Consider the following 18,190-nt stretch of genomic DNA (forward strand, 5'->3'; position numbering starts at 1 on the left):
TCAAACCTGCTGTGAAGGGAGAAGCTCATGGGCTTGACACCCAGCCCTTCGTCGGTGGTTCCCTCCGCCCAGCACGGCTGCCCTGCCCCGGCCCTTCGGGAGCCTGATTCATCCTCCAAGCATTGCTTGATGTCCAATAAAGTCAATTAAAAGACTGCTCTTCACTTCAGAGCTGCTCGGTGAAGCCGTTGCAGAGAGCCAAGGCTGTGTGCGCTCCCTCACGTGGAACGACGCGAGCCGGGACGTGAGAGTGGGCAGCTCCCAGCCCACGTAGGGTGCTCCTTGCCTCCAGCCCAGCCCTTGGGGTTATTTTCTCTGGCTGGCATGTCCATCCTGGGCTGGGAAAGCCTTTCCAACTGTATCTTCCTCAAAGCCAACCCTTCTCCACGCAACACTTTCCCCAAAAGCACATTTTGAGCAGAAAAAGAAAGTTTTATCAACACTTTGAAAGCAGCCTTCCCTGTGTGTTTAATATAGAACCATAAATGCAGATTTAGCGTTTAATTTTCCCTGTATTGTTTTCATTGTCTGGCTTGGCTTTTTTTTTTTTTTTAAAGTGGAGGGCAATATTAAAAAGCACAAAAGGCCTGGAAGGTATTTATTGCTGTTCCAACCCGTAGCCAGTCACAACTGTATCAAACCCAGCGCAATGAAGCACGCAGCGCACAAATAAAGCGAGACACAAACAAAGGTAATAAAAGAGACAAGTATCTGTTTCAAAAGCACGGGAAGAGCAGCAGGAGTGTAACTACTTCGTGTTCCAGCTAATATAGCTGTCTGGAGTGATCCTCGGAAAGCTCTGCCGGGGAGCAGTTTATGGGTTTCCCTCGGAGAGCTCTTGTAAATATTTGCCTGCGGTGGCTGGGGACCGCTGGGGATGCTGGGGAGGTGCTCATCACTGTGGTTTGGCAGCCCAGCTAACGAACCCGCTGTTCGGGGTGCCCACACCCTGGGCTGCAGGTGTGGACGTGTAGACGGGGCGTCACGCCGTTGGCCTCGGGACGTGCCCGATGCTGGCTTGCTCCAAGGGGATTTTTCCGTGGATGAGAGCTGCTGGTGCAGAAGTGCGCTTGGGTGTAGCAGCTCGCTTCAGGTGTGCAGCTCCCCTGTGTGCAGGTCTGTACTGAGCAGGGTGCATCCCTGTCTCTGCCACGTGTCCCAGCTCTCCAGGTGGAAACCCACCGCTTCCTGCAGCCCCCTGCCACCTGCGGAGGGGTGGATGTCCTCCAAGCCAACCCAGAATGACATAGTGCCTTTCCCCATCTGGAAGGAGCCAGGATGAGAGCTGGACTCGGCACCCAGACCCCTCAATGTACCACCCAGACCCCTCAGTGTACCACCCAGACCCCTCAGTGTAGCACCCAGACCTCTCCATGCGCTCACTCTTCAGGCTCACAGCCCTTTGCAGCCAAGAGACTCCCACCGTGGCCCCACAGTGCCGGCTCACCTGGTGTGAAGGGGTCCTCACCCGCTCTTGGGGTGCACCACGGGGGCTGCAGCCATTATCATGGTGCAAACGAGCATGTGCCTGCACCAGCCTCCCTTATGTGGACAGGATGGGTGGTTGCTTGTCCATGAGGTACATTGCCTGTGAGTGGCAACATACCCCCTGCGCTTCGTGTGTTTTGGATGGCTGAGGAGCCTAACAGATGCAGTGCCAGTTGCCTGAGGATGCTGCTTGAAATAGGTGCCACTAGCTGAGGTCCATGGGGCTGTTCCTTTGCTGGACCTGCTGGCGGACGAGCACCAGAGGTGGGCTGGGTGCACCAGCGAGCCCCCCGCTCCCTTCATGGGCTGCAGGAGGAGCTGGGGTGAGCAGGCGCCCAGCTGAGCATCTCAGCAAAGCGCCAAGGCTGCTGAATCTGCCCTGCCCGGCTCTGCTGCCTCCAGCCCGTCCCACCATCGCGGCAGCCTGAAGCAGTGGCAGACCACCAAAACCACGACTGGGAGCTGCGGCTTCGCAAACAGGGGAGAGGCGTGATCAGTGCCGCTGGCCCTGGAGGGTCCGTAGCCCGCTCCAGTCTTTGGGAAACACGGATGGAGCTGCTTTCATGGGAGGCTGAGCCCTTAACAAGCTGCGGAGGCCCTCCAGTTAAATCACCAGCCTGTATATCTTGGGGAAGGACCAACAGGGGTCATTTAAACCTCAGCCCTTTTGCCCCCTAGATGATATTGGGCATGACAAAGCACCCCGCTCCAGGCCACGCTCCCCCCTCCTTTGCGGCAGAGGCATCCCCCTGGGCACGATGGCCACGTCGGGAAGGGCAGGACCAGAAATCGGGACCCTGCCTGCAGCAGCCAGGCAGCAGTGGCTGGCAGCCCCGAGCTCCTGTCAGGGCTTCGAATCCCGTGCAGTCTCCTCCTCGGACTGGTTCTTATTAATTCATGCTCCCAGCGTGAGGCCTCCCAGATGTCCTCACATCTTGTGCCAGTTCTCTAATCCAGCTGGCCTGTTCTCCATCCCCGCTGGGCAGGAGGCAGCAGATAGAAGGTGGACAGAGTGCCACGGCCAGACATTGGGTGTGGAGATATGTTGCCTCTGGCCTCAGCCAAAGCAGGACTAAGATTTCATCTGCTTTCTTTCTGCTCACAGGTCTGTGTGCTTTCTGGGTGCAGGCATTGCGTATTCTGCAGCAGGCCAAGTCATTTGTCAGGTGAAGTGAGTGCAGGCTGAAAATATGCCCTCAAAACTTTTTTTCTTTTTTTTTTTTCTTTTTGTTATCTAGGTGATATTTCCTGTGGATACTCTTGTAAAAAAATGGTATCAAAATCAAAAGAAAAATCCTGTCCCTACATTTTTAGTGTCACGGCTCAATATTTCAGGACACTGTTTCAACAAAACCCCCAGCACTGGAGATGCTGCTCAGTTGTCCAGCACCTCTCCGGCCCCTGCCCCTGCCCCTGCCCACTCGGCCCCGCGATGATGCTCCGTGGGGATGCAGCTCCGCTCCCAGTGCTCGCATGGCTCCAGTGCTGCCCTGGACGCTCTCGGCACGTGCTGTGCCTAGTGAGGGCTCGGCAGATCCGGGAAGAGAAAGACCACAATTCCTTTTTTAATAATACAGGGTCGTTTGGGTGGGACCTCACTGTGCCAGGCGCTGTACATCCACACATACTCTGCCCCAAAAAGCTCGGTGGAGCCAGAACCCACCCGGGTGCCAGAGGTCCTCCTGCCACCACTGCCAGCCTGGGACTGGGGACATGCCAGGGCTGGGGACAGCCCAGCGCTGCCCAGGTGACAGCAGCGGCTCATCCCTGGCACCCTGACCACGCTCCGGGGCAGTTCCCACCAGCCTTCCCCACGGCACACCTCGCTGGCCGCCGGACCTGCCGGCTCTTGGGGACAATGCCTGTCCCTACAATCCAAAGGCAAAAAGTCCTTGAACTTTCTGTGTGATTTCAAGGGGGAAAAAACCCAGGAGATTACCGAGATCAATGAGGATTTGGGTAAAACAGGACTCGCCGTTGACTCCTCCCTCTCCTCCGGGCTCTGAAGTCCTGGGCTGCTGCTGGCCTGTCCCCATTAGCTATTGTTCCTATTCAGTTTAGATGAAGGGGCTTTTGTTGTAGGAGCCCATGCGAGGTCACATCGCCCCTCGGTTATCAATCTGTTTCTCTCTCCTCTGTCCCATACTCCATCTCCCCGGTACAATGGGATGTTTTCTTCAGCCCCAGCTTCCTGACAGGCAGCGGTTCCCTTTGCCTTCAGACCTTATAATCACTCGTTAAGCTGCGCTAGCCTCGGGCTTCCCGGTCTCTTTTCCACCATACTCCCAGTTTAACCCCTGATCCCATCTATGCTACGGGTCACCGGGAAAGGGGAAAAAATACAGCCGTCCCAGTGGGGCTGGGGCAGGCTGAGCGTGCACGAGGCATCCGAGCTGGAAGCCTTCCACTTGCAGAACCGTGCGGGAGCACCTGGAAACATCAGATGGTGGAGGCAACGTCTTCGGCTCTGGTTTGCCGAAGCAGCAGAGGGTGCGGGTTGCGGAGCTGAAGCCTTTGCAGACTCGCTTGCCAAAGGGCCCTCCTGGGAAGGATGTCTGTTTTCTCGGCGTCCCACGAAGGGACCGCAGCAGAAGGGCATCCCGAATCAGCCCTTTTGGAAAAGGAAAGCTTGCTGGTGGGCTGCTGACGGCGGTGGGGGGGGGAGTTGGCACCAGCCCTGCTGGGGGAAGAGCCCCGCTCGCTCTCAGCAGTAGCACCAGAACCGAGTTGTGTGGCAGAGCATTCCTCAGAGAGGCGGGGGCAACAAGCAATAAAATAATAAATAGATAAAGACTAAGGAATAATTGAGCAAGGTAAGGAACGAGTGCAAGCAGGACCACGGAGCAGAGCCTGCCAGGACCCTCCCCGGGCTGAGCCCACGCCAGCAGCGGGGCCGGTGCCAGGGAGCCGTGAGCCACGGGCACGATGCGTGGCCCTGCAAGCCAGGGTGGCTGCTCGCCCCTGCCCTGCCAGCCCCCCGGGAGGGCGATCTGTGCCCCCGCGCCCACCATGGCACGCGGAGCTGCCCCGCAGCCCGGGGGTCCCGGCGCCCCGAGGCCTCCCATTGCTGCCAGGCTGGGGGGAAGGCACGCTGGTGTCTGTGGTGGGGTGCAGTGGAAGGCTTGAAACAGGTCGATGACCAACAGGGCAGAGGTTTCAGGGGAAAAGGAAGAGGCTGCACAGAAAACGTTAAGTCCGGTGTGTAAGAAGATGAGTAAAATGGAAAGCACCTTTTGCTCAAAGCCTCCACGTCATTAAAAAACCCCCACGTTATGCCTGAGAAGGGTTATATTTGCATTAGGGCTGAAACAGATAAGAGGTGTAAATTCTCAGAACTGGATGTCGTGACGTCAGCCACCCAATTTTTCTGGCTTTATAGTACAGCGTTCACCGAACGGTCTTTGTACTGAGAGAAACTCGTCTAAAAATAAGGACAAACCCAGCCTGCTAATAAACCTCTAAGGAATCTCATATTTGCAGCTGTCCTGGCAGGATCCACAGCAATACAGGGTACAGAGGGGTGCAGCTATTCACTGTTTTATTTCCCCATATTGCCCTTTCTACCAGGTGAGACGCCTTCCTTCTCAGAGAGCTGTTGCTGGCTGCCGGAGCCCCCGGTGCCTTCATCCCCAGCAGGCAGAAACGATGAGTCAGGTTCTGAAAAAAAATCACAAGATTTCCTTAAATATCGTAAGGCTGGTTTAAATACAGATATATCTGGCTTCTTGCTTTCTAGACACCAAAACTTTTAAAATAGACTCTGGTAATATTTTCCCCAGGCAACTGGTGGCTTTTTAAAAGAAAGCTGAGATTCTCACCAATATTTCCAGGGAAAAAGCAGCAAACGCGAGTCCCGCGGTACGATCACAGCAGATACACACACACACACGCATCGTTCCCCTGCACTCTTTCACACCGGTTTCACTTCTCCCTTCTTGTTTTCTCTGCTTGAAACGATCATTTATTCAAAGAGAAAATGTAGCATTGTTCCAAGTGTCTAGGAAAAAAGTATCCTCATAAGGAGCACAAAGAAGTCAGGCCACTCTGCATTGATCGCGTCCTTCTGCAGGGCCCACTCCAAAGCCCATTGATGTCAGCAGAGCCCTTTCATTGACTTCAATGAGCTCCGGATCACAGCCGGAGTTATAAAGGCGTTTAGGTTCCTAATGATGTAAGTAGTCGCCTAGAGGTGTTGGGGGCCTAACCTGCCTCCAGCCTTTTGTAAATCACACCAGGCATCTACTCACACGTCGAAGCATCGGAATACCTGAAACGCTACAGTATCCTGAAGTCACCAAAGACACCGAGCTGGAATCACCCTCTCACTGATTTCAGATAAAGTGATCTGACTGCAGTGCAGCTGGAGTGGGTATGGATTTGGAAATCCATGCAGTCAAGAGAAGTTTCTTTGCTTAGTGAGGAAAAATACCATGAAGTTGGGAGAAGATCTAGTAGAATAATTCATTGCAAATAACATTTGTTATTAATTTTGGCCTGTTTACTATTTGGAAACACGTTTTTATTAGCCAGCCAGCTCTGCAGATGGCTGATTATTATTCATTGCAATTTCCCCCCCCCCCTTTTCCTTAAATAATTTGTGGATACACCAGCTTTATTTCCAAGTAGTTGAAGTTTAATTCCTCAGCTAGGTCCACACCAAACAGAGGGGGGGGGGGGGGGGGAAAGATCTAAGTCAAGTGTTTCATGTGCAAGTTTGTTTAAAAATTCTATAATCTATGACAAACATTTCAAATTAAAAGGACATTCCCACAGGCAATGAAATAATGAAGCCCTTAGAATCAGGCAGCCGAGGCATGAAGCTGATAGCTATTTCCACATTTTATGTACTCTCAAAGGAGAAGAGCAAATTCTGAGAGAAGTATCATGTTGTGTTTGTAGATATTTCTTACCAGCCGCGGGCCGGATTCTGCAGCCAGCCTAGGGGTGGGTTGTTTGAGGCGGTGGGGTAAAGTCTGATTTCGGTTCTTTCTGTGCTGTGTTCAGTCCAGTGCTTGGTGTCACTGTTGGCTGTAATCCTGCAAATATATTTTACACCCATGCCAGCGGTTTCACTGGTGTTAAGGGGGACTGTTCTTCCATGCAGAGGTATTTGTGTGTGTAGGGGTAGATACAATCTTCAGGCAAATCAGGAATTTGTGCTCATGTATCAGAGGGATGGGGGGTAGTTCAGAAATCTGAGCGGACAGCCAGAAAGGTGGACAGAGTGCGGCTGGACGGACACCGCGGCCTCATCACACTGCACACGCTTTATGGAAAAGTCCCGTGGAGTTCGGCTTACAACAAGCCCGTCGGCAGGCAGCGGGGTGGGTTTCCTACTGCAGCTCCCGGGGCTGCTGGAAGGCAGCATCTAGGGAAGAGCTATGGACAACTGAGATCTGTGTTCCCCGTGGGACATCGCCGTGCCCTGCGGCACGGCCTCCCGAGCATCGCTGTACCCCCGGGACAGCCCCGCACGGTGTGGGACAGCATCCGGGGCACCCCTGCATCCCTGTACCCCCCAGGACAGCCCGAGGGCATCGCTGCATCCCCCGGGAGAGCCCCTGAGACATCCCCGCACCCCCCGGGGCACCCCCGCACGGTGTAGGACAGCATCCCGGGCACCTTTCTATCCCTGTGCCCCCCAGGACAGCCCCGCGACATCGCTGAATCCCCCAGGACAGCTTCTGGGACATCCCTGCACCCCCTGGGACATCCCGCACCCCGCTGGAGAGCATCCCGGGCATCCCTGCATCCCCCTACCCCCCGGGACAGCCCCCAGGCCATCTCCGCATCCCCCAGGACAACTTCTGGGACATCGCCGTACCCTACGGGGACAGCCCCCAAGGCATCTCCGCACACCCCAGGACAGAACCCCGCGCACTCCGGCACCCCCCTGGGACAGCATCCCGGTCATTCTCGCCTCCCCCTACCCCCCGGGAACCCCCGCATCCCCCGGGACAGCACCTCGGCATCCCCCAGGACAGAACCCCGCGCACTCCCGCATCCCTCTGCCCCCCGGGACAGCCCCCAGGGGCACCCCCGTCCTCCGCTCCACCCGGAGGGGCTCGGACGCGGCTCCCCCCCCCCCCCCCCCCCGCCTCTCTGCCGGGGCCGGGCCGGGGGCGGCTCTGCCCCCCCCCGCCCCCCATTGCCCCGCCCCCATTGCCCCGCCCCCCGCCCGGCGATGTCTCCGCCGAAGTTCGCCGCGGCGGGCGCCGCACGTGGGAGCCCCACGCCGAGCTCCCCCCCCCCCCCCCCGGGGGATGCCCCCCTGAAGCCCCGCCGCGGCCTGGCCCCCGCGCTGGGGGGGCGGCACCGCGCACCCCCCCCCCCCCCCCCGCCGCGGCACCGCCGAGCGCTGCGCGGAGGGGCCGCGCCGGGGGGCGGCCGCGGAGCATGGCCAGGGCCGCCTCGGGGTAGCATGGCCGTGAGCGCGGCCGCCGGCCCCCCCCCCGCCCCACGGCATCCCCCCCGCCGCCGAGCCGCTGCCCCGCAGCATCTTCAAGAAGTTCCTGGTGATGCTCTGCTCCCTCCTCATGTCCCTCTACGTCTTCTACTGCCTGGCCGACCGCTGCCAGACCCTGCCCGGCCCCATCATCGCCGCCTCGGAGGAGGAGGAGGGCGGCGGCGGGTACGTGGGGGGCTCGGCCGAGCCGCCCCCCTGGCAGGCGGCTGCGGCGCGGCGGAAGCGGCTGCTGCAGCGGCTGAGGCAACGGCGGCGGCGGCAGGAGCCGGCCGGGGCGGGGGGGGGCCCGGCCGGGGCGGGGGGGGGCCCGGCCGGCAGCCTGGCGCTGCTGCTGGGCGAGGGCGGCAAGCGGCTGCCGCAGGCCATCATCGTCGGCGTCAAGAAGGGGGGGACGCGGGCGCTGCTGGAGTTCCTGCGGGTGCACCCCGACGTGCGAGCCGTCGGCGCCGAGCCCCACTTCTTCGACCGCAACTACGAGCGGGGACTCGCCTGGTACAGGTACGGGACGGGGCCGGGGCCGTGGGCGAGCCGGCAGTGCCCCCCGCTGGCCACCGAGCCCCTCCGCCGCGCCCCCAGCCCCTCCGAACTCCTAACCCCCCCAAACCCCATCGCTGCTCCCCGCAATCCCGTCCCCGCGCCCCCAGCCACTCCCAACCCCCCCCCCCCCCCCCCCGCAATCCCATCGCTGCTCCCCGGAGCCCCGGCTCCGCGCCCCCAGCCCCTCCTAACTCTTAACCCCCCCCAAACCCCATCGCTGCTCCCCGGAATCCCCTCCCTGCGACCCCAGCCCCTCCTAACCCCCCACTCCAAGCGCCATCGCTGCTCCCCGCAATCCCGTCCCCGCGCCCCCAGCCACTCCCAACCCCCCCCCCCCCCCCGCAATCCCATCGCTGCTCCCCGGAGCCCCCTCCGCGCTCCCCCCAGACCCTCCTAACTCCTAACCCCCCCCAAACCCCATCGCTGCTCCCCGGAGCCCCCTCCCCGCTCCCCAGACTCACCCGCGGATGCTTTTCTCGCTCCCCAAATCCCCCAGCCCCGCTTCCCCCAGCCCCCGTTTCCCGATTCCCCAGGCGCTCTTCCCTCCCTGTCCTCCCTCCCCGTCCCCTCTCTCCCCCCCCCCCCCCGTTCTCCCGTCGCTGCTCCCAAATCCCCCAGCCCCTCTCCCTCCCCTCATCCTCCTCCCTGCTCCCTGCCACCCCATTCTCCCCCGGCGCCCAGCCCCGCTGCCCAGCGCATCCCCCGGCCCTCCTGCCCCGGCGCAGGGTCCCCCCGGGGTGCCCCCTCCCCCCCCCCAGGGAGGAGCAGTGGGTGCCCCATCGCCCTGCGGACTGCACGGGGATGCTGGGGCAGAGTGAACCCCCCACCCCCGCCCCGAGGAGCACAAGCCCCCCAACATCTTGCTGCTCCCTGGCTTTTCTCGGGGGGGGGGGGCTTTGCAAAACCTGTGGCTCACCCTAACTCCCAGCCGAGCTGCCCCAGGTGCCTCCCCTTGCAGAGCAGCGTCTCGTCCCCTCCCGCCGCCCCCAGCCCAGAGGTGCAGCCCCTGAAAGCAGCTTTGCTGTAGTCAGCGTGGAGAAATAAAACGCATTTCCCATGCAAATGTTTTGGCAGCCCGGTAATGAGCAACCCGGAATGTCGGTTCCAGGAGGGCACCCCCCGCGCTCACCTTGCCTAAGAAAGGGGCGAAAAGATAGATGGGGTTCTTCTTTTGGTTAATTAGTGCTTCATTAAACCAGACGCAAGGGATCCCCTTTAAAGCGAGGCAGTGAACATTAAAGCCAAGGGGCAGGATTCTCGTTAGCCCTGTTGAGATCTTCTCCCTGTGTGTTTCCGAGTGAACGGAGCAGCGTCCCCGGGCAGGTTCCTATGCAAAGGGTTGGTTAGGGTGGGGGCGAAACTGCTCTTTCGCAGAGCGCGTCTGGGTTTGTGGCTTTCTTGAACGAACAAGCGAAAAGGAGAGGATTTCGGGTACCCCGGCGTTTGTTTTCCCTTGGTGTGAAGCCCGGCTGTTGGCAGAGAGGAGAGGAGGGTTTTGGCTCCGCGTGCGGTGACGGTATCGAAATGTGGAGTAGGGCAGTACTGACAGTCCGAGTGTTGGTGTGAAAGTCTGAGCACGTGGAAGGGATGAGCTTCCCTGCGTATCCGCCGGTGTCGGAAACACGCCGGGTTTGTGCAGGCAGCAGAGCGTGGGTTCTCCGAGAAGAAAGCTTTCCTTTCGTGTGGGCTGGAGCTGTCGTCGGAATTACGTTTTTAGTGTGCGCTTATCCAATTTCCACATGCTGACCCTGTATCAGAAGGGAAACGTTAAAAACGCATCTGAAAAACCTCAAGAGCTTTAATCAAGTCTTGACGTTGAAAAATAAACACATGGCTTTGGGGTGGCATCTACTGAAATTTATGGTGGCTATGCAGAAAAGCTCATTTGTCAGAGATGCTCTGGAAGCCTCGAGGAGCGGATGGCGGTGGGATAGACCCCCTGGACACGGTGCCTGAGCGAGGAGTGCAGACCCAGGCAGAGGAGGAGCCGCAGGCATTTAGGGCATAGCACAGTCCTCCGTGTCGGGGATTTAATCTGCCAGAGGTTTGGTCTTGATCTTGCAGCGCTTACTCATTCGAGGTGCTACGCTGCGGGCTGTTTGTGTAATCGTGATGTTTTAGCATTTGGTACATGAGCCCTCCCGTTAATTGCTGCAGTTTGTTTGTTCTGGTATTTGATGTACTGAATTTCACCATTATATTTTTTTTTTATTAGCGCTGTGGAGGCTGAGGTACAGTGAATTCTTTGTATGGGATTATTCCTGTGAGACCTAATCTTGCTGGCTTTGCTTGTGTGAGTAATCTTTACCAACACGCCGAGTCCCGGCGTGATGGCAGGGCTGCGGTGTCAGCCCGCTGGTAACCAGTTACCAGCCTGGTATAAAAACTCATTTAACAGCGTCTTGTCTCTCTGCACGGGTTTGCTGTAATCTCTGCTGAGGGTTCAGTGCCGGGGAAGTCGCCAGATGTTTGCCAGGGGTCTCGATTTCTTATCTTTGGCGGCGGAGGCTTAGGTTTCACGTGCATTTCTGTTTCCCAGCAGTCAGACTAAACAGCGTCATTACAAGGCATAAACAGTTGGGTTTGCTTCCAGCGCCCGCGGGAAGCCGGCGCGGGCAGCGAGCGCCCGGTCGAGGGAGCAGAAAGCTCTTGGCTGTTGGCAGCGACGCAGGCTTGCGGGCGGGGAAGAGCCAGGAGCCTTCGGGGCTGTTGTCACTGGAGCGCGGAGGTGGGCTGGAGCAAGGATGCTACCCTGGCACCGTGGCAGGGTGGCTGCGGGGTCTTGGGTGCGAGTGGACCCCGGTTCCTCTGGGAGATGACAGAGTGGCTCCGGTAAGGGCTGCCCATCACTGCGTGAGGGTGGATGAACGGCAGGCTGAGCGGGGGGATGGTCCCGAAGCGGCCGGTTGGGTGGTGGGACCTGTGTGGCCGTGGTTCGCGAGGCACGGGCTCGGCACGTGAAAGTCCTGTCACCTGCTGGGGTGCCACACCGTGCGCGAAAACGCTGTCCCGTAAATCACGTGGAATAATCGCTCGCCTTACAGCCTGCGCTGTGCCTGGGTAAGAGGGCAGCTGTCCTGCCGAGAGGCTGGTTCCGTATAAAACAATATCTGGGTGATTGAGTTTGGTAAGTGTGACACCTCCGTCTGGGGGCTGAACATCCAGGGAAGCGGTGTGTCGAGAGCAGCTCTCTCCATTTCGGGTTCGCAAGCCCTCTCCTCGTCGGGGGACAAGGGGAGGGAGGGGGCAGCCCACAATGCTGGCATTGACTTCCCAGCACAGAAACCTCCGCTCCAGCCCTGAGCAAGGCTATTGAGCTAACAGAGTTCAACAGCAGGTGAGCATGGGTTTTAACAGAGTTCAGCTGCCGTCCCCCACCCCGAATACGGCTGTACACCGCCTGGGGAAAACTCCCAAGAATAGGGGCTAAGCCAGTCAAGTAAAAAAAATGTCTGGATAAAAAAAAATATCTCTATTTGCGGGTGATACTGCGAGTCTGGCTGGTTCCCTCTGATCCTTTGTTAGTCTCGCGCCGATTGAGCTGCCTGTTGGAATGTCATTATACTGTCAGTCACCCCAGGAACATTTATTTCGTATGTTTTAATCTCCCTGCCTCTGTAGCGCCAGTGCCAATTTCACTAGAGCGAAGCCAAGCTCATGTCGTTAGATTACACGCGATCCAGGGGAAGATGAAAGATGATTCAAAGTTATTCCGTCAGGTTGGGAGTTGAAGTGTCGCTCCTCCCCGATGCTTCCAGAGCTGGGAAGTTCTGTCTCCTAATTAATGTCCTCTTGGGATTTTTCCCCAAGGCTTTTTTTTTTTTTCCCCTCCTTTTTAGTCTAGACAACTACTGGTGTTTCCGAGTCAAAGGGAACAGAGAACATCTCGGTTGCTGAGGAGGTCTGGGGTGGAGGAAGAGGAGGTTTGCGGGGGGGGGGATGTGCTTACAGCAGCTGCATCCCACCTTGCGTCGTTTCCCATCCTCTGTGCCTCAAATCCTGGTGACGTCGGAGCCCTGGGGATGGAGGAGTCAGCAGCGGACGGCCTGGGGGGCCGTGGGGTTTTGTGGTCGCTGTAATTCAGCAGCGCAGTCCGGGAGTGCTTTGTAGGTGAGGATGGGAGCGCAGGCGTGGGGGGCAGGAGCGTGTGGGCGATGCCAGGGGAGACTTCAGGGCAGTGAGTACAGTTTGTGAAAGGTGGAGCAGGACCAGACGGCCATCAGGAGGAAAGGCCTTGTTGCAAAACCCCCGTGGGAGGGAGATGCTGTAGCAGTAGTTGCCTTAAAGGGATCTTCTCCCCCGCCTTTCTTCAGCCATCCTTGCAGCTTCTGCAAGAAAAGCCAAGTCTTTATGTTCAGGGTGTGCCCAGCCCAGATCATGGGTTGTGCCGTTGGACATCGGGTTCCAGCCAGTTTGCATTTCCACTCCCTGTTGTGTGCACGCCTGCTTGCAGGAAGGTCTGGTTTAGCAGCACCTGCTCCTGGTCCTGGGAACATCTCGTCTCCTCATCACATCTGAATTACTAATAGCATCAAGCGCAGCCTGCAGCAGTGCTCTGGAAATTGCAGCCTTGGACAACCACACGCCAAAGAGGATCAAGGTCCTTGTTTCTTTATTAGCTGTGTAATCAGACACCTCCCTGTGCCGAGCGCATTGTGCCAGGTGCTGTATAAAAAGGGAACAAAAGATGGTGGTGGCCCCAAAGCGCAGATAATTCACTGTAAACAAGAGGCGGAGATAGGCTGAGACAGGCACAGGAGAGTGTGTTGGCTGGCTGGGCAGCGTGGGTCTCCTGGCCAGGGGGTTGTTGGAGATGGAGGGTGAGGTGGGCTGGTGGGTGGCAGAAGCTCTCCTTGCTGGCGAAGAGCAAGGGGGAGAAGGAGCTCATTGGAAATGCTGATGAGGTCAGCGCTGGGGTCACCAAATCTGTTCTAAAAAGTCAGTAGTTGGTTCTGGTGCTCACGTGCTTTGCTGCTGGCTTTGGCCAAGCTCTTTTCAGTGGTGCCCAGCGACAGGACAAGGGGCAATGGGCACAAACTGAAGCACAGGTAGTTCCAGCTGAACATGAGGAAGAACTTCTTCCCTCTGAGGGTGACAGAGCCCTGGCCCAGGCTGCCCAGGGAGGCTGTGGAGTCTCCTTCTCTGGAGATACTCAAGAAGTGGGAGGGACGTTCCTGCTCTGTGCTGCGGGGGTGGGACAGCAGGGTCGTGGCTGCGACACCTCTCTCCAGCGCAGAGCTGAGGTGCTCCGTGGACCCTGAGCTTGTTGGGCTATGCTGGGGGTTAAACAACACCCAAAGCAGGGGAACCCCACCAGAGCTGCTGGCAGAGGTCCTGCAGCTTTGGCTTGCTGTTGTGTCGTGGCAAGGTGCCGTCCTCTGTGCGCACCTGATGCATGGCACCGTCCAGACACACACCCTAGCACGGTCGAACTGCAGAGAGCTCAGACAGGGCTCTTCCCTTCTTCCTCCTCAAATAAACCCCTAAGTGTTATTATTTTTGGTGGCTTTTTGAAGCATTTTGCATCTATACATATCACTTAACATTCTTGTTAATGGAGAAGTTCATGTCCAGGGTTCATGACTGTTCCTGATGATGGGGTGAGCTCCTGGGTTGGCATACAAGGTGACGTCAACCCCATTCCTATTAGCAGACATCAAAATCAGCAGTTTTGTTGGGCTCTTCTCTCGGCAGATCCTGTGGTCTGCACAGGGGTGTAGCAAGGAGGCTCAGAAGGCAATAGGCTCCTCTTCAGTACCAGTTCACACCCTGGTCCCAGGGCTGTGGGAGGCTGGAGGGGATCGGCACCTTCCTCACCCGCCCCATGGCTCTGCCTGGGCCTGGGGGCTTGGAAACGGGGGCTCTGCTGGCCCTGCGTGCTGGTGCTGAGCAATCTTGAAAATATGGCCTCGACTGTCCAAGATTTTGTCAGTTAAATTCATAGAGCCGGATCTCGTGAAAAGCAGCACGAAGCTCCAGCTGGCTGGGGCGAGAGCCCATTTATGGCAAAAATTGCGATACTCTTTGGAGCAGCAGCAGATGCACCCCGCTTAAACCACTACTTCTCCTTTAAGGTTGGATCTGGCAAACCCCCACCTATGCGCGTAGCCTGTCCTCCTGCCATCGGCTCTGCTGCCCTTGGGGGGGCTCCTGGGAGTTCTTACCTCGAGTCTGGGGTCCAGGGCCGTGCTCTGGCCGCCCCATCACCACCAGCGTGTCTGTTCACCGCAGCCGAGCTAGGATTTCACCCCGACCTTTGGAAGTCTATAATAAGAGCAGTTGGGTCTGGGAAAGGAGCTGGTGCCTTTCCAAAGAGTTCAGAGCAAGCAACAAGTGATCAGAAAACCTGAGAATAACCCCCCGTGAGCCCCCTCCCCGACGCAAGCATTAAAGCTCCGGAGCTGGTAATTGCGCTTCTCCCCTGGGGAATACCCAGGTAACCCAGACTGCTCTCGCAGGGAAACGGCAGAGGCTGGCGAGGGGGAGGAGGCCTGGTGGTTGTGGCCATAAATCTTTGCAAATTCTCATTACGTGCAGGTATTAAGGAAGGGAAGTGGATTAGGTTGCAGCTGAAGTTGCGTTGCTGGGGTTGGGTACTGGGAGTCTTACCCCGTTACAAAGCCCTGTGTAGGTCAGTGGGGCTGTTCATGCAAGGTCTCTAGGACTGGGGCCATCCCAGGCACCGTGACGGTGGCCGGTGTCTCTGCCATTCTCCTGCATAGCCCACCTCCTGGGAAATTCAGATTTTCATGGTTTGGAGTTAAACACATCAAAATAGAAACTGCACCTTCCTGAGCACTTGTGGCCCTTATTATTCATCAGTGACTTGGACGAAGAGGTAGAGTGTACCCTCGGCAAGTTTGCTGATGACACAAAACTGGGAGGAGTGGTGGATACACCAGCAGACTGTGCTGCCTTTCAGTGAGACCTGGACAGGCTGCAGAGTTGGGCTGAGAGGAACCTGATGAGGTTTAACAAGGGCAAGGGCAGGGTCCTGCACCTGGGGAGGAACAACCCCAGGCACCAGTACAGGCTGGGGCTGACCTGCTGGAGAGCAGCTCTGTGGAGAGGGACCTGGGAGTGCTGGGCGATGACAGGTTGACCATGAGCCAGCAGTGTGCCCTGGCTGCCAAGAAGGCCAATGGGATCCTGGAATGCATTAAGAAGAGTGTGGCCAGCAGGACGAGGGAGGTTCTCCTTCCCCTCTACACTGCCCTGGTGAGGCCTCATCTGGAGTACTGTGTCCAGTTCTGGGTTCCCCAGTTCAAGAAAGATGAGGAGCTACTGGAGAGAGTCCAGTACAGGGCTACGAGGATGGTGAGGGGACTGGAGCATCTCTCCTACGAGGAGAGGCTGAGGGAGCTGGGCTTGTTCAGCCTGGAGAAGAGAAGGCTGAGAGGGGACCTTAGAAATGCTTATAAATATCTTCAGGGTGGGTGTCAGGAGGATGGGGCCAGACTCTTTCCAGTGGTGCCCAGCGACAGGACAAGGGGCAACGGGCACAAACTGAGGCACAGGAAGTTCCGTCTGAACACGAGGAAGAACTTCTTCCCTCTGAGGGTGACGGAGCCCTGGCACAGGCTGCCCAGGGAGGCTGTGGAGTCTCCTTCTCTGGAGATATCCAAGACCCGCCTGGACGCGGTCCTGTGCAGCCTGCTGTGGGTGACCCTGCTTCGGCAGGGGGTTGGACTGGGTGACCCACAGAGGTCCCTGCCAACCCCTACCATTCTGTGACCCACCGGGGGACACGTGAGCAGGATGCTGCCAGCAGTGAGAATAGAAATAGAATAGAAATAGAGTTGCTCGAAGAAGTGAATTCTTCTTGGCGTTTCTTTCATCGAATGATGTGATTCTGCAGGAGGAAATCTTTCAGCGAGAGAAAGCGCCGGTTCCCTTCGTGCTTGGCAAGACCGTCCCTCTTGCTTCCTGGAAGTGAGGAGATTCATAACGTGCTCTTTCTGTTGCAACACCATCTGTTGCAGAGATACAAAGATCCCTGCTCAAACTCCCGCAGGCTCGAGGCTGCTGCTGGGTACGTCTCTCGTGGGAGGCAGAGGAGAAACTTCCCATCGCTGCCCCCGGGGAGCTGTGGAAACCTCGTGTGGTTGTTTTCTCCGCTGTTGAGCAGCCATGCCCACGTACCGCATAAGAAAATCCCACCTGGGCAACTCCAGGCATCCGGACACCGTCCTTGCACAAAGCCGTGCAGATCGTGGATGCCAGAACAGCAGCTTCCAGCAGGATCCTGCCTAGCTGCCGGCTGGGAGCGGGAGATGGAGATGGAGCAGCCTCCCGTGCCCCGACTGCACCGCTCGGCTCCAGTTGCCGAGCACAGACGGTGGCTGGAAACTGGGATGTGAACAGTCAGATCGGGTCTGACCACAACCGCCCTTCCCACACCTTCCACTGGTGAGAGGTCAGGTTGAAGCGCAACGTCGTGATGGGAGGCTGCCTATTTTTATTTATTTATTTATCTCTCTCTCTCTAGCGGGATCTGTTTTTGCTGAAAATTTCGAAAAGCCAGGCTGATTTGTTCTGACATTGCCTGTTGGAAAAGGGCTCCCTCCCGCAGCCCGTGCTCTCTGGGGAAGCCATTTATGGGAAAATATCAAATCCGATTGTATTGCCTTCTGTGTTTATCTGATGGTTTGTGGGGGTGTGTAGGCTCGCGTGTGCATCTTTGGGCTCTCAGATGTTGCATTTTGTCGTTAACATTTAATTTCTGCTTTCCTGGTATTGTATCATAACGTTTAGTTCCATATACCAGCATCTCTCGACGTTACTGAACACTTTTACGCTGTCTGAACTGGAGTGTTTGGGAAGCCCTTTTCTGGGGGGAGAAATCCCCAAACGATGGCATGTTCCAGTTTGGAGTAAAACAAGTGAGGCAGCATCTGGATTTCCTACCTGGGAGAAGTTCTGTGTCCTGGCCCCTCCAGCACAGGGTTAGCAAGCAAAAGGCAGCGGATGTGGTGGCCTGGGAGAGGTGGTGTGCAGAGAGTGCGGGAGGGGGCCTGGCTCTGCTGAGACCCCCAAAAATACACACCAGAACCAGTGACGGCGTGGTGCTGAGCCCCTGTAACATGTCAGCTGGAGATGCCACTTTCCCAGTTTTGCATCTGGACTTTGTTGGCTCTGGAGTCCTTTCCCCAGCTGGAAATTTGCTCCTTAAATCCCTTCGGTCTCAAACACTGCCGAGCTCTCATGCCAGGTTGTGCCTTGCCAAGTTTTGCTTTAGCCTCTGTAAAGAGGTGTTTGGGAGGACCCCGGGTCACGCGGTGCAGCAAAGCATGGCTTTCACAGAATCACAGAATGTTGGGTGTTGGAAGGGAGCTCTGTGGGTCACCCAGCCCAACCCCCTGCCGAAGCAGGGTCACCCAGAGCAGGCTGCACAGCACTGCGTCCAGGCGGGTCTTGAATATCTCCAGAGAAGGAGACTCCACAGCCTCCCTGGGCAGCCTGGGCCAGGGCTCCGTCACCCTCAGAGGGAAGAAGTTCTTCCTCGTGTTCAGCTGGAACTTCCTGTGCTTCAGTTTGTGCCCGTTGCCCCTTGTCCTGTCGCTGGGCACCACTGAAAAGAGTCTGGCCCCTTCCTCCTGACACCCACCCTGCAGACATTTATAAGCATTTATTAGGTCCCCTCTCAGCCTTCTCCAGGCTGAACAAGCCCAGCTCCCTCAGCCTCTCCTCATAGGAGAG

The 18,190-nt window shown here is 57.4% G+C and overlaps 1 protein-coding gene and 1 long non-coding RNA gene across 2 annotated transcripts in view; one reads left to right on the forward strand and one right to left on the reverse strand.

Moving 5' to 3' along the window:
- Positions 1-5,040: 5,040 nt before the first annotated feature.
- On the reverse strand, positions 5,041-6,986 carry LOC142363896 (uncharacterized). Its single transcript, XR_012766029.1, has 3 exons — positions 6,399-6,986; positions 5,307-5,485; positions 5,041-5,145 (listed from the first exon to the last, which is right to left on the reverse strand). It is a non-coding gene; the product is annotated as an uncharacterized LOC142363896 (long non-coding RNA).
- A 686-nt stretch (positions 6,987-7,672) lies between these two features.
- Positions 7,673-18,190, forward strand: part of HS3ST3A1 (heparan sulfate-glucosamine 3-sulfotransferase 3A1) — a 38,143-nt gene continuing 27,625 nt past the window's right edge. The window contains exons 1-2 of the mRNA XM_075440722.1: positions 7,673-7,709; positions 7,921-8,452. Of these exons, the coding sequence (XP_075296837.1) occupies positions 7,673-7,709; positions 7,921-8,452 (569 nt within the window). The remainder of the gene's footprint in view (positions 7,710-7,920; positions 8,453-18,190) is intronic.

This window comes from Opisthocomus hoazin, chromosome 21 (assembly GCF_030867145.1).
Source record: "Opisthocomus hoazin isolate bOpiHoa1 chromosome 21, bOpiHoa1.hap1, whole genome shotgun sequence".
NCBI lineage: Eukaryota > Metazoa > Chordata > Aves > Opisthocomiformes > Opisthocomidae > Opisthocomus > Opisthocomus hoazin.